The following is a 15669-nucleotide window of genomic DNA, read 5'->3' on the forward strand; positions in this document are numbered from 1 at the left end:
TTCTTCAGGGCTTTTTCTTGTTTCTTTGTCTGTTTTTCTCCCCAGAAATAGTAAAACTCTCAGCACAGAGCATTCCATCCCCACAATGAACCCTTGATCAAGCAGGAAGCTGCCACTCCACGTAGCCCCTCGCTCCCCCTCTACCACAACAGGCACCAGCAAATCCAGCCCCTGTCCCTCAATCACAGCTCAGGGACCAAGCTCAGGCAACATTCACTTTATTCTGTGAAGGGAAGTGTGCGTGGGACAGTGCCTGGGGCTACAAAACTCTTCCCCTTTATCTGTGAGAGAGCAGAAGCTGTTGAGAGGAATCGAGTTGCCATTCACCAGGTGCCAGCTCCTCCCTCCACTCCTGTGCCAGAGCCTTGGCCTTGCTCTGTGCCCCTGGGCTGCCCAGGGACCCCCAGCAGCACCAGTCCTGCCCCTTGCCACTGGGGTTCCCACATGGCACCCCTTTGGCTACCACACCGCCCTGACCTTCCATCTGCACTGCACTCCCTGTATGGGCGGAGTTAATTAAACACTAATTAGCTGCATAAATGCCCTGTGGATGCTGTAAAAGTCAGCGGCCTCACAAAAGCCACCAGGAAGGATGCTGGGCTCGGCTGGGGTTCACTTTGGGAGGGCTGTGCTCCGGGGGGAGTCACAGGAGGAGCGGGCCAGGCTTTGCTGCCGTCCCTCGGACGCTACATCCCGCAGCACACTTGATCTGGACTTACTGGGCCCCTGCCTGCTGCAGGCTCTGCCCAGCTCCCTTTATTTCGCTTACTGCAATGACAAGGACGTTACTCCTTGCTGGGAGGGGTGAGGCATATCCTTTGGGCAGTTTAGAAGGAAAAGGTTACTTTTGTTTGAACATTAAACACTGATTCAAATCCAACAGTGACAGCGATTCTCAAATATATGTTATTTCCTTATGCCACTCATCTCACACTCGACATTCCCGTCCCTCAATGTGCTGGCAGGACATCTCCCAGCAGGGTCAGTCGGCGCCGTCCGCAGTAAGGAGCTGGTGCTCGGGGAGCAGCCGTTCTCTGAAGCCGCGGCTCACGCCTGCTGTGCACGGTCCCTCCGGCCAGGCCTCTCCTGCGGCAGCGCCCTCCGCGCGTTAACAATTACTGCTGTTTCTGAATTCTCCATTCTCTGTAATCTGCAATTTAGTTGGGTTTGTGGGGGAGATCCCATTACGTGTCTGCATGCTGTACCTCTCTTTCAGCTGAGTAAGGGCACTCATTAGCCGTGCGTTGGCAGCATCCAGGGAAGCGATGCGTTTCTCCTGCAAGCAAACGGCCAGAGGGCACGGTCAGTGGAAAGGCACGAGCCATGTCCCTCTGGGATGTCAGCCCAAGATAGTGACACAGAGGCCTTTTGGACCAGGACCTTTCTCTTTGGCATTCTTTTAAGTGCTACGCAGCACTTTTTGAAATCCACAGGGCTACAAAGCTCCCCTGCTTGTGCAATGTGAGCTACATTTATTTTAGGATCCTGATGAAAATGGAGGTAATGCAGTTGCTCTAATTATTCAGCTATACACTGTACTGTTTGTTCTAACTCAGCTGTTACGAAGATGGTAGGATTCCATTTCTAAACCCAAACTCTCCCAAGATAGTTATTCCTGTCAGTGTTTAATTAGTGTAAATTAATAGTTTAAATGACTTGTAGCCTCCCAGGCTGTCTTTGATGGTAGCTCACACCGATTAAAAGCATTGTAAGGATGGGAGCAAGAGCTTCCATGTTGCAGCTTGATTCTACCAGTCCTGTTCTTTGTGACACTGAACAAGTGTCATCCTCCTGTGACTGCCGTGAGCAGAGGAACAGAACCAGCTCAGGGGCACAGCAGTTGCTTGTGTGTAACTCTGGAAGTCTGTGTATGAACATGTCCAACACCTGTACAGCCTGAGGTGACCAAAAGAGAACAGCAGAGAGTGTGCAGGGGCACAGTCAGGACCTCACATGTACCCCATGAGGTGCAGGGAACAGGAGAAGGTTCCAGAGCTGCTGGGAGGCTGCAGGTACCACCACTGACAGCTTAGGGACACCCTGGGTCTCCTTGGCTCTGCTGGAGTGCAGAACACAATGGGATGGATGATTTAGCAGCTTTGAACAAATTGCTCCCCAGAAAAGCTGGGTTTTTTACACAAAGTTATTACTGTCACCTTTTTAATTACCTATACAGTGAATTAGTCCTATACAATGAATTAGTCCTGTGACTCACAAGTGATCAATAGGGTTGTTAAGTGTAAGGCCAGAATATACTATCACTTCTAAGCCACAAGCTGTAGTGAGGCCTGGTTGCTGAGGACATGGTGGTCTCTGTTAAAAAAACTGGAAGATTATGGGCTGAATTTTCATATTCTCTTTTCCAAGCACAGTGTTTTGCATCCATCATGTGATGCTTCTCTTCCACTGTAATCAATTGTAGTAACTGAGCTTCCCAATCCTGTAAATCAAAACCCAAAGGCTGAAAAAACATGTTGGCTCGGCTGTGGGCAGGCTGTGTGTTCCTTGTGTCCAGGTCCTGTTCTGATGATCCAGGCATTACTGGAACATGAAGCACCAAGCAATGCGCCAGTGGATGTGATCCTTTCACTGACTGAGTTGTGGGCACAATCCCTCCCCAAACTGCCACCCCACACCCTCTGTGCTACACTCCAGGGCTGCAGACAGCTGTGGCAGTCACAGTGTCCTGCTGCAGCTGCCCTGTCCCTGCCTGCAGCTTGGTGCTGACACACCCATGTGGTCTCACTGTGGGCTGGCACTGCTGCAGTGGGGACTGTGTGTTGGCAAACCCACCCTGAAAACTGCAGCAGCCTTTGGAACGGGGCACTCACCTGTGCATCAATAATCTTCTGCTTGGAATCCACAGCTGCCTGCATTTCAGCGTGGTCCTTCTTTAACTCCTCCTCAACTGACATCAGTCTGAGCACACAAGAAAACATTCCATTGGTGGGGCTCTGCTACCCTCACACTCTACCTCCTCTTACCCATAAACCAAGCTTTTTTTCTTGGCTCTTACTCTTCCCTGGAGCTCTCTCACTCTCTCAGAGTGCCCCAAAGCTGAGTGACACAGCACAGTGAAGGCTGACCCAGTGGTGAGGGCTGACTGAAAGCACTAAGTGGGCCTGGCTCAGATAAAGGTGAAACCAGCTGCACTGAAACAGTCCTGACAAATGTAAACACCACTTCCCACTGGGTGTGAGAAAGGGATTTAGAGTTACAAGTAAGGGATGGTGATGAGATTCATAGCTATATGAACAGAACAAGCCTGCCAGAGCCTCCAAGCTCTCCCCTCCTGAAGTTCTGCCCTTGTGCATCAGGAAAACGTTGGGGTTTTCCTTGTCCCAGGTAACACTGAGAGGAAAACCGGTATGTGAAACGCGTCTGCACCTCCAAAGAATCCTGATTCTCCTGAGAAGGGGTGAGCTCTAGTACCAGCCAGACTGCCCTGCCTTACTGCCTTCCCCAGCACTCCCATCTCCCTGTACCTGCTGATGATGCCCTTCATCTGGATCTCCTTATCCTCCTGCTGCCTCCGGAGCCGCTCCTCGCTCTCCTCCAGCCTGGCCTGGTACTCCAGCACCAGCTTCTGCGTGGTCTCCTCCTGGCATTTGAAACGAGTCTCATATTCCTCCAGCTTCTTGTTGGAGATGCGGAGCTTGTCCTGCAGCACCACCAGGTCCTGCTGGTACTGAGCGTGCAGGGACAGACACAGGAGGAGAAAACACATGTGGCACGTTACCTCGTAGGGTTTGCCCTGGCCAGGGTTTCCCCCAAACCCGCTCACGCCCTCTCCTCGTATCAGACTATAGCTGCAAACCCGTATCAGACAACCCCGCTCGCCGACACCTCCTCTTCTGTCTTCTCCGCGGCGCCAGGAGCGATGCCGGGTCCGCGGGGCGGGCAGGTCGCTGGCAGGTGCAGAGAGGGCTGTTAGCAGAGTCTGGCATTTCACAGGGGAAATGCAGGTTAGAGCGGGCCAAAGGAAAGGCGGCGGGCAGCTTCTCACACTGACAGCACGGGGCTCGCACAGGCAGGAGAGGCTGCAGCCGTGGGATTTGGGGTTCATGCAGGAGCTCTTCGGTCTGCAGAGTAACAGGAGGCTTTGGGCGAGCTGGGTGCCAAGCACGAGGGGCAGTGACAAATACAGGACACTGCTGTATCTTCATCGAGCTGACGGCACTGTGCTGGCTGAGCAGGGCACAGAGCACTCCTGCCTTCTGGGGCCCAGCATTTAACTCAGATCTCAGGGTTCAGTCCAAGAAGAGCTGCTGCATGAAGCCAAGACCCCACAGTTATACTGCTGATTTAGGTGAAGTTATAAATCAGCAGCAGAATAACAGAAAGCAATTAAAAAAATTAAGAGCTTTTGAACTTGGTAGAACTGGGTTCAGCTATTGCAGCAGCACAGCATTCAGTAAACTTGCTTTGCTAAAGGAAAATCCAGTGAGTGTGCGCACAAGAAAACTGCTTTAATTAAAAAAAAATATATTTGGACATAGTATTTTAAAAAAGCATCTCAACTGGAATAACTTTAGAATAATTAACATGCAGCTGATAATGTGGCAAGCTGCTTTTAAAGAGTCAGATACGGGAAAAAGTATGAGTCACGAAGGCTGTTAAAGGTACAAGTGCTATTAATGAACTGAGAGAAGTGCACTCTGTTGTGTCTTGACTTGGCCTTCCCCCTTTGGCCATCTCACCTGGGTAGGCACTGCAGTGGTGGGGTGGTCGTGTCCCAGGTGTGAGAGTCCTCCTGGACTGTGTGAGCTCAGCCCAGCTCTAGGGAGAGGGGAGGGCAGCCAGGCTGCTGCTGGGGACTGGCTGGCACTCCACTGACAGCAAAAGCAACTGCAGCTCCCAAGGATTGAAAACTTAGGAAGCTGATGGTCTTCCTGAACTGCCAAGGTACTGGAGCAAGGCGGTTTTCCTTTAGCAAAGCTCTGACTGCGGCACAGGAACAACACGGTTTGCACATGGAACCTGAAGCAATGAGGGAACAAAGCACCCGTGCAGCTGCACAGAAGCACTAAAGTCAGACAGCAGGGAGTGGCTTGAACAGGAAAGATTAAATACCTACCCTAGCCTTAAAATAGGAGCAGCAAAAGTGAGCTCAGAAGAGAGCAGGAGAGGCCTCAGAGCCCGAAGGAGTCGCTCCTGTCTCTAGAACACTTGTCTCATTCTCAGTTACCGTTCAGGTCTTACAGTAATGGGGAGAGAGGTTATGCTAATGGTGATCTTGAATGTCAGTGACTGATGGGACAGCAGAGTAAGGAAAAATGCTGCATGGCAATGGGACAGCCTGGGCTGGGGCTCCTGCTGGGCTTGGGCCAAGCATTGGGATGTTGCAGTGCCATCAGAGTTTGTAACCCCACCACTGCCTGCCCTGCACCCAGTCAGGATGGGCTGAACCCACAAAACTGCCCTGATCTTCCTGGGACAGCTGGGAGCTGCTGCCTTCTACCTCCTGGCTCCTATGACACCTGCCCTCAGCATTTTCCTTGGGTTTAAGAGGTGACAGTCCCCAAGTGACACAGCACAGCAAAATGAGCACAGGAGGACTGCTGGAAAAAAACCAGGAACATCTGTGCTGGGAAACAGGACGGGGGCTTAGGGAAGGGTGATGACTGTAATACTGGTGTGACAGAAGAGAAGCACATTGAGGAAACATCCCAAATGCTGCTGGTGCTCAAGTGCCACAATCCTGGCAGAGCCAGGCTGCTGGGAAAGATCTTGCAGAAGCAGCAATCAGCAAAGATGGGATTTTCCCAGCTTCTGACTGCTGGATCTTCATTTTTATCCTTCTTTTTCATCCTAGACAGGCCTACTTTGTCTCTTCCCAGACTCACCCAGGAAGGAGGGGTAGGGAGCAGCACCCCTCTGCTTCAGAGGCACAGGGCCTCTCTGGGCCTAGGGGCTGAGACTGAATACTCTGCACATGGCTTCCTGGCAGACCCCTGACTGGGCAGGCCCTCATCTGTGTGACACTGCCGTAAGCTCCTGGAAGTGCCACAAAGTCACCCCAGGCACCAGCGCTGTCTCTGAGACCAAAATTTGGATTGAATTTTTAGGTCTGTGAACAGCTTTTTGACATGGATGCTGCTTCCTGCTCTGTGTCCCTGTTGTGAGGCACGAGGCTGCCTGTGCCTTACTCCATCTCTGTTACAGGTGTGCTTACTCCACTTTTTAAGCTTTCTTCCCAGCAGCTGGATGAACTGGAATGGGGAGAGTAAGAGGCACTGGTTGGCTGCAGAGTTTGTTTCAGGGCAGCATCAACACTTAATTCCTGGCTCCTGTCTTTCTTACTTGCTTTCATCAGAAGGTGATTCCAGTCACTGAGTGTATGAAAACCTCCCAAACGTTCCCCACAAGTTCCCTGTGAGGCTGAGTAGGATGGGGAGCAACTGGTCCCCCTCTCTCCTGGGCAGGGATCTGCACACAGCCCACCTTCTCCCCAGGGTGCTCAGGGAACGACATTCAAGGAAATCCTCTCTCTAGTCACAAACTTGTTTCAATCCAATCAGGTTTTACCTTTTCTGCTTGGCTGAGTTCGTCCTTATTCCTGAGCTTATCCCTGTGCTTGGAATCTGGGTCAATGCTTTCATCTTCTAAAAACTGCATGTTCATATTCAAAAGCCAAGCAGCAGTGCGGTCCAGGGCATTGGGGTTCACAGGAGAAGGGGCCTACAATGAAACAATGATACAACCATGACAAAAGAAAAACCTGTAACACAAATGGTCATGAAGCTGGAGAGAGAGTTTCCTTCCAAGCAGACCCTCTCCCAAGCTGCTCAGACAGCAACGAGCCAGGCTGAGCTACCAGAGCAGCTGGGGCTGGAGCGGGAATAACTCCTGTTCTGCACTTGGACATTATTTTGGGTCAAGCAGTCAAGGAGTCATGGCCCCGGTGTCTGAGCAGATCCTGCCACCTCACAAGGACGTGACCTGCAAAGGTGCTGAGCTGCAGGTGAGCAGAGTGGCTGGATGTGGTTTATTCATTCCATGAGCAGAGTTCTCTCAAGTCTTCATCTTGTTATGAGCCATCTTTGCTTCTGTGGATTCCATAAAACAAGATCTGAAAACTGAAACACTCCTTATGACCGTGCAGGTGCCTTCTTTTCATCTGAGGCTACACTAAGGATGCTGAAGGGATCTAAATGCTCAGTATCACTTACTAGCAGTGGTGTTCAGTGGTCAGTGAGCTACAGTCACATCTGCTGCCTTTCAGTCCTGGCCTGGGCAGGAACTGCCAGTGGCATTGCCTAAATATTTTCCAACCACATTACAAAGAAGTCACTCCTCAGCTATTTCCCCTCCGTCCTGCTTTGTTATAAACTGCAGTAAATAGTCAGATGAACACATGGAATCTGGATGGTCATTCAAGTTAATGACTTGGGAAATCAAGTTAACAAATCAGAAATATCAGAGACTTTCTCCTTCATTCCAGCCTCTCCATAGAGAACAGGAGGTTCTGTGTCAGGAGTGGGGACTGGTTTAATTTTCTCACTGCAGTCAGGGGCTTTCCCATGGAATCTTCCAGTCTGGTCTTCTGCCTCCAGAATTATGAATCCGAAGTATCAGACTTGGCTCATGAACACTGCTTGCTACAAATCCTCATGCTGCCAATGTGCAAATAAAATGTGCAGAGTGAGGGTGGGAGAGGCATTCTGAGACTTCAGGTCTGAAGAGAAACTTCGAGAGGACCACAGGGGTGGGTAGAGGAGTCTTCTGCGAAGAGAACCTGGCCAGGGCTTTCTGATGGCCACCTGGAGAATCCTTTTCTTTCTGGAAGAAACCCTGCTACAACCAGGCCTGTGCTCCTTGCACAGCTCTGTGCCCTCTGTCCCTAGTGAATATTGATTGTGTTACACAAAGGCTGCTGCCTGGCACTGCTAATGCCAGCGCTTACAGATTGGAATGAGGGAGCAGCCCCGGATGGGAGCATGCACAACCTTCCGTGGGCAGCACTGAGCAGGCTCCACAGCTGCCCTGTGTGGGAGAGGCAGACACAGCAACACAGCTAACTCAGGGTCTGGGTGCAGTCTGGGCCCTTGCTCCTGGACTGGTTGTCCAGTCTGTGTGCTTTTCTTTTTCTTTTACAACTCTTCCTTTGGGCACAGAGGTCTTACTGTGATAATGTTCTGTAGGGCTGGTTTTGAAATGTAGAGTGAATAAATGAGCACTATAAAAACCATTTATTCAGGCCAGGACAACCAGAGGGCCCTAGGCCTGTGACCTACTGCCTTCCATTTTACCTCCACGGACAGTGGAATGGAATCCTGTGCAGCCCAGCACGTGGTCTGGGACTGGGATCACTGCAGAGCTCTGCACAGTGGGAACGTCGCTCTCGGCTCCTTCCTCCCCGCTCCTACGGGGGTCTCACAGAGCAAACAGGAATGTCCAGGAGCGCCATGGCCCTGCTGGGATGGGAGCAGCAGCAGGGAGGCTCTTACAGGAGGTCAGGGGCTGTTCCAAGCCTGGGAGATGGCACGGGGTTGAGTATGGCATGGGATGAGAGCCTGGGCATGGAGAGGCAAAGCAGTGACAAGATGGTAGCACAGGACAGCGGCACGGCTGCCATTGCCCTCGAGCCTCTGCCACCTTACCGCCGTCACACTCCAGTGCCACATGACAGAGGGACACAGGGCGCTGCTCTGTGCTCCTGTCCCTGGAGGGCCTCTGTCTCAGGCCAGAGGTGCCAGAGCCGAGGTTCATCCCCCCATGTGATGTCACTGTGGGGTTGGCACTGATGTGGCAGCTCAGAGCCACATCCCCTCCCACGGCAGCAACCTCCACGGGCTAACCCCACCTGGCCCCTTCAGTGCCAGGGCCCGGACAGCCCGAACTCACCTGTTTGTGCATCGTGCGCTGTTTCATCTCGGGGCTGTCACCCTTGGAGGAGGAGGACTGCTGCCGGAGCCGCGCCCCGCTGCCGGGCCAGTCGGGCGACGAGGACATCATGCTGCCGCTGGAGGGTCGCTGGTACTGCACCGTGTTGAGCAGGGAGGGCGGCGTGCGGCCGCGGGTGACGGGCGGGGGCGGCGGGGGCGGCTGGTCGATGCGCCGCTGCGGCCCCGCGCTGTTCTGCCGCGGCATCGTGGGCTGGCCGCCCTTCTCGGTCAGCGACAGCTGCCGCCGGGCCAGCTCCCCCGGCCGGCGCGAGAAGTCCTCGCCGGCGGCGGGGCCGGCGAAGCCGTGCTTGTTGGCCGTCAGCTCCTCGCTGTTGCTGTGGGAGCTGAGCGAGCTGTGGCACTCGGAGCCGGAGTCGCCCAGGCCGCGGGGGGACAGCGGCAGCCCGGCGGCCATCTGGTACACGGGGTTCTGGAAGGACAGCGGCGCCAGCAGCTGGGGCCGGCCGGGCGCGCTCTCGCCGCTCGGCGTGGTGGGGGTCTGGCCCACCCGGCGCACCGTGGCCATGCCCGTCACGCTGTTCTGCTGAGTCCGTGTGGTCCATACGCCCTGCAACTGCCCCAGGGACGACTGACTGTCATTGAGGGAGTCGGCCGTGCCGGGAGCGTAGGCCCCACTGTCCAAGAGCCGATTGTCCTGCAAGTCCACCATGGACAAACTCTTGCTGCCATTAGACATCTGCACGTCGGGCTCATTGGCCTCTGAGTAACTGGAGCTTCGGGCAGGCGAGGGCTGGGCCCCAGCAGACCTTGTGACAAAAAACAAGTCCTTGTTTTCAGGGGTTGGAGATGGTAACCGTGTGAAATCTATCAGACTGCGGGGAAGTCAGTGCGTAAGGAAGAGGAGAGGAAAACAAAACAAAAAAGAAGAGTTGTGAATGCTGCACCAGAGCAGGAAAACGAAATCACTCAGAAATCAGGGTGGCGCAGCTGTGTGGGACAGGGATGGGGACAGGGACAGGGCCCAGCCCCGGCGGCAGCAGGGACAGGGCTGGCCCAGCCGGGACAGGGTGAGGAGTGGGGAGGGTGCTGTGGAGCCCTGGGCTGGCCTGGGAGCAGGCAGGTGAGGGCAGGTGAGTGAGGGCAGTGTGTGCACACAGGGCACTGCACTGTCGCAAGGCTCAGGGACACACTCCTGGGGGCTGCTCTGCTCTGGGTCAGTGCAGGCCACCCTTCCTGCCCCCAAAGGCTGTATCCATGCTAGTCCCATGTCCCCTGCTCAGCAAGCCCCTGCAGGCACACAGGCCAGGCTTTGGACAGCACAGAACACGGTGGGGGCCAGGTCCACACCAGGCCTCCCAGGCCAGTGAGTGCTCACACAACAGAGCCAGAGCCTGGCAGCTGAAGGTTATCCCCCCACTCCTGCTGCAATGCACATTCATGCAATATTGATTTCTTGGAGATAGGAAGAGAGAGCTTTGCAGTAGCTTAATGTGAATATTCTGCTGATCAAAGATGGTGCACTGTAAGCAAGTATTGGGGGAGAACATACTGTCAGAGATCCTCCATATCACTGGATTTAAATAATTACACCTCATGCTGGGAGGCACTAGAGATGAAAGCTCTGATTGGAGCAAGTCCAGTGCCATTGCTGCCTTTCATTCCTAATTAAACCGTTAAATATGATGCAGTTTGCACTTGCAAACTATTCTACTAGCACAGTCTTTCCGTTTGTGTGGGCTCCATTTCCTTTTCCACAAACAGAAACATTAGAGGTCTGCAAAAGCTTCATCCTCCCTATGAATGAAGCTCCTTACTTAATCAGGCCAAAAAGTATGTAGGTGACTGTGTCTGTGAATCACTGCTCAGCAGTGAAAACTCAGTTTTATAAAAACTGGACAGAGTAGACTGAAATTCCTTGTGAGGCCTCTACAGCTTGGATATTTCCAGAATTACCCAGGTTTGGATCTCAGTTGCAGCACACACCCTACATTGTACAAAGATGGGCAAAGCCAATCCTGTACATCTGTCATAGCCATTAACACCACCACCCATCACCTCGAGGTCGGCATTAACAGACCCTCAAGTCCTCAAAGGATGAACACTTTGCTTCTGTGGCCACATGTCAACAGCTGAGACCAGAAGCACCAGGTTTCCCAACTTCCCAGACCACATCCCCAGTTCTGGCTCTGAAGGGGCCCAGGATGGAGCCATGGACTGGCACTGCCACCCCCTGCTGTCTCCAGAGTCAGAGCTCCACTACATCCAGCACCAGTTCTGCAATGCCTGGTCAGAGGATCAGGCAACTCCACACTGCACCCTGTCCTGCCTGTCCCAGCGTGAATATTCTGTATATCCCTGGTGTGTGGCCAGGCCCCACTGGTCTCTTACCCAGATAAGTCATTCTCTATGACCATTTTCTGCAGCCCTGCAGAGATGCTGTTGCCAGCACTGGGTGTGGAGGCGGCGTGGTCGGCCGTGACCGACACCTGCACACAGGCCGGGTTACTGAGAGCGGCGTTGACGTCCCGCAGGATCCGGGGCAGAGGCCCCAGTTTGGTGGCAGTTCCCTGGGCAGAAAAGAGAGAAGAGTTACCACCACCATCTTGTGCTTTTTGCTAGAGAACTGAGGGCTTTGCCAATTTCTGGACAGTCTCTTCAGGGAATCACATGAACAACATTTTCTCCATCATTTCCTGCCCCAAAGCTGTCCCTGCCATCCCCTGGATACCTGCTCCAGTTGGGAAATAACTTCCCAGAGTAGCGAGTGCAATGTGGACAGTTCCCGGCCCAGGTCAATGTAGCCCTCAAAGCCAGCTGTGTTTGAGATGGTTTCGGGATTGGAAATCTCCAGGAGAAATCTCTGCATGTTAGTCCATTCATGTTCCAGGAATTGATTCATGAAGGACATGTATTCCTCTTTGCTGCCAAACCTATTGAGAGAACAACACAGATTTCAGCTGAATCAAGGGGGGAAAAACGTGCAGTCCATGGAAAGGGCAGGCACAAGACAGCTAAGAACCCTCCTCTGGCATCTCAACCTTTCCGATCCTTTGGGATCCCTGACCTGTGAGCAGGCACCTGGGACACCTCACTGACCATGGAACCAAAATTAATCCCAGCCTGATCCAGCTAAGCCCTCATCAGTGTGGGATCTGCACAGCAGAAACAAAGGTAAAAGCTGGAGAAACAAAGGAGTTTTTGGTAACCCAGTGTCTGACTGCTGGGTCAGGGCACAGCCTCCAGAAACAGGACCTGTCACTGGAAATCAAGATGCTGTCACAGCAATCCCTCAGCTGACTGGAGCCCAGTGATGGATGGGGGCAGGAATCCTGCACTCTGCAGCAATGCACAACTGCTCTGGGATCACCTTGGAGAGCCACCCCTGCAGCTGGGCCAGCCCCTCAGGCTTCCTGCCACCTCCTTCTGCCCTCCAAGCTCTCCACCCTCAGTGTTTTGTCTGATTTAGAGCACAACAGGGAGGACCTCGTGGTTGGACTGTCCTGGCAGCAGTTGGTGCCGTGCCAGCGGTTCCATGGCACACGCTGGGCCCAGTGCCATGCACAGGACAGCTCAGCTTGATCACTTCAGCTTGACTAATGTCAGCTTAGTTAAAGAACCTTTCCTGCAAAGTGCTGGAAATATGAAAACCCTTTAGTTAGGGATTGGTCAGGAATACAGAGAATTTCTGTCATCTAGTGTAACACACTTGTTCATCTCCTGCCGGCGTCCGCAGGCGCGTCTGTGCGTTCCTGACTGTGAGTGTGAGCATTAAGCCAGTTTCCAGATCTAAGGAGCTTTAGATAGAAACTGTCCATTCATGTTTCAGAAAGCTCATCATTTTGTTATCAGAGCTCAGGATAAGTAGCTCAGAGCTACAGCCAGTGAAAAGATTTTCAGAAATCTCTCTCTTTGTTTCCATCAAACCAATGGGCTTAGTTAGAAATTGATGGTGTCCCTGTTCTCAAGCCTTCCCAGTTCAGTCAGCTGCATTTTAATAGCAGGGAGGGTCCCAGAGCTCAAAGGAGGGATGGAACAACTCCTGAGCCGAGCACATCACTGCTGCTGACTGGGTTCTGGTTCTATACCCACAGGACACCACAGGACACAGTCCCCACTGCCACCCTGTTGCTCGTCCATTTGGTCAAAACAGCCTGTTTTCCTGCACATAAAACATGTCCTGTTTTGGAAACTTGAATGATCTCCCTGACCTGACAGTGAGGGAATGAGTCCCAGAGAGATGTGGGGAAAAAGCCAACAGGAAGCAAACAGGCCCTTTCCAGCAAGGAAAGGAGTGGCCAGTGTGGGACTCTGCGCCAGTGCCATGGCTCTGCCCACGCACCCGGAGGTTCTGTCCCCTCCCCAGCCCTGCCCTGCCCACAGCCTGGCTTACTTGGCAAAGTTGGCGAGGTTCTGGGTGACCTTGGCGATGAGGGTCAAAGTGCGAGCGGTGCGGTCATCGGGGTACTCCTGGAGCAGGCTGAACAGAGACGGGGACATGATGGCCGGGCACAGGAACCGCAGGAACAGGGAGGCACTGATCAGGCGCTCGCTGATGTCGGGGCGGCCTCGGTTGCTGCACTCTTGTCTCCACGAGGCAAAAACTTCCTTAAGCTCTCTTGGGAAGACACTGAAATGACAAAAGGACAGGCAGTGTCTGTCAGGGTTGTGAGTCTCAAATCACACAGGGGATAAAGCAAAGCTGCTCAAGCTGCTCTGTAAAGTTGTGAGAGAAGCAGCTTCTCTTGGACCTGATGCTGGATACCAAGATGCCAGAAAACTGTGGAGACTGGGATATGAGACAAACTGTGCACAGAATCTCTTCAGGACTTGGTGGCTGTGCCATGGGGTGCTCTGAGCTGGAGGAAACTCGGCCAGCAAGGAGAGCATCTCCTGAAGAATCAGCAGCAGCACTGGAATCTCTGGCACAGCTGGAGCTTGGAGGGGGAGGGGGCTGTACAAACTGTAATACTCCTGTTCAAGCACCTGGATCAAATCCCACTGTGCCTAGTACAAACACACAGCCCCACCGGAGTTCCTCCAGCCTTGTAGCTCCAGATCTCAGCCTGCCTTTCCCGGATGCCAGAATTCCCTGGGGGCCAGCAGCACTGCAGCAGCCCTTATCGCTGGAGAATTGCTGCCTGTTCCTGCTCGGCCCCAGCTCCCTGCTCCCACCTTATCCTGTTCCCAGCATGTGTTATTTATTCAGCTGGAGACTCCCACCCAGAAGCAGGCTGGCTCTGGGCTGCCACTACTCCCGGTGTCCCTGGCACACAGATCCCATTGCCCTGGCCAGGAACCACCATCCTTGTGTCACACCCAGAGCTGTTCTCCGACAGTGGGGGTACAAAGCAAGTGAGGGGGTCAGGCTCCATTTCAGGCCATCTGATCTTATGACACAGCGGTGACACTCCATGGAAGTGCCTGGAAAATGCTGCCATTCTGCTCTGTGCTGCCTTCACACTTTCACCCTCATGAGCTTTTTTACTCTGAGCTCTACAAATAACATTAGCCAACGTCTTTGGCTGGATAAATTCTCCTCTGTCTTTGGCTCGATCCACACAATTGGACAAAACCCTTTCACTTCATGGTACTTGCCCAGAAACAGAAGAATCCTTTAAGCAATTTGAAGCTTGAATGATCAGGACAGGTTGTGCAGTGACTGGAGAGCAAACCCCTGAAATGCAGCACCCACACGTTCCCGTCACAGGCTGGAGCCCGTGAAAGTTTAATGGTGTCACAGCGGATGGAATTCGGATCGTTGGCTTTATGTGACAAACGGGCCCGTAATTCATTATCCAACTTCCCAGTAACGAGCTTCCACATGCTGAAATTCTGCTTACACTGAAACTTTCCAGATGTCCAAATTATGTCATAATTATAACAATTTTCGGTTATTGTGAACCTCTTTCCTCTCCCTGACTCTCTCCACAGATGAGCACACACACTCCAGTGCTCTATTTAAAGCAGGATCGGTGGCTGTTGGGATACCTTGGCCAATCCCAACACTCATCAACCCAATTAATCCCCAAGAACCACTGAGCTCCAAGGACTGGGGGGGAACCACTCAGAGCACAGCTCAGCTGCTCCAGCCTTCCTTGGAAAGGCAGGATGAGAGGAACAAACTTCCCGTGCATTCCTTTTTCCCTGGGTCCCTTTTCAAGGCTATTTTTAGAGTGACCTTTGAGTGCTGCTTTGGGTATTTTTAGGAAGACATTAATTCAAACCATTATGATCCACTGCTGACTAGAAGTGGTGAATCCCTCCTGGGAGAGCAGGTAAACGCCATTCCTGAGTCAGATTTATTAATTGGCCAAGGAAGGAATAGGATACCTGTAAAGAACCTGCCCTTTGTGTAGCTGTGGTAGATAAACAGCAGCCTGAGTGAGCCTCTTGCTCCCTGCTTTCTTCCTAAGCAGAATCAGGAAAAGCAGTTCCCTTCCTGGTTTCCAGGAGGGCACTCAATATCTTGGGAGATTATTTGTAATAAATTTTCTGACCTCAACACAACAGCTGGGAGAAGAGAGAAAATGAGAAATCCTCATTATCAAAGACCTCCTTCCTCCAAAGTTATCCCTGGTTGATACTTTGCAACAGTGTTGCTACATTAATAAAAACTAAGCCCAGATTTTAAGCAGAAAGGCTGGAAATTCAGCAGTGAGACAAAAATGCTCTTTCTTTCATGATCAGGACCAAAGGCTCTGGGTATGCTAGCAAGAAGCAGAAAGAAATTATTTCTCCAAGTAAAGATAATCCCAAGTCCATCTTTTTCCCCTTTGAGGTCACCTCTGCAGGCAGCAGCTGTCACAGACCCAGGGACTCC

General features: G+C 52.6%; 1 protein-coding gene across 12 annotated transcripts in view; it reads right to left on the minus strand.

The window, feature by feature from the left end:
* Positions 1-201: 201 nt before the first annotated feature.
* DAB2IP (DAB2 interacting protein) overlaps positions 202-15669 on the minus strand; it is a 156794-nt gene continuing 141326 nt past the window's right edge. For 10 of the 12 annotated variants that reach the window (XM_015644695.3, XM_015644696.3, XM_015644698.3 and 7 more), the window contains 8 exons: positions 13240-13476; positions 11578-11779; positions 11238-11416; positions 8848-9721; positions 6529-6681; positions 3486-3688; positions 2832-2919; positions 202-1276 (listed from right to left, as the gene is read on the minus strand). In XM_015644695.3, coding sequence (XP_015500181.1) covers positions 1109-1276; positions 2832-2919; positions 3486-3688; positions 6529-6681; positions 8848-9721; positions 11238-11416; positions 11578-11779; positions 13240-13476 — 2104 coding nt within the window. In that variant the 3' untranslated portion in view covers positions 202-1108. The remainder of the gene's footprint in view (positions 1277-2831; positions 2920-3485; positions 3689-6528; positions 6682-8847; positions 9722-11237; positions 11417-11577; positions 11780-13239; positions 13477-15669) is intronic. The other 2 variants (XM_015644697.3, XM_015644700.3) reach the window with 2 other exon arrangements.

This window comes from Parus major, chromosome 17 (genome assembly GCF_001522545.3).
Source record: "Parus major isolate Abel chromosome 17, Parus_major1.1, whole genome shotgun sequence".
In the NCBI taxonomy this organism is placed as follows: domain Eukaryota; kingdom Metazoa; phylum Chordata; class Aves; order Passeriformes; family Paridae; genus Parus; species Parus major.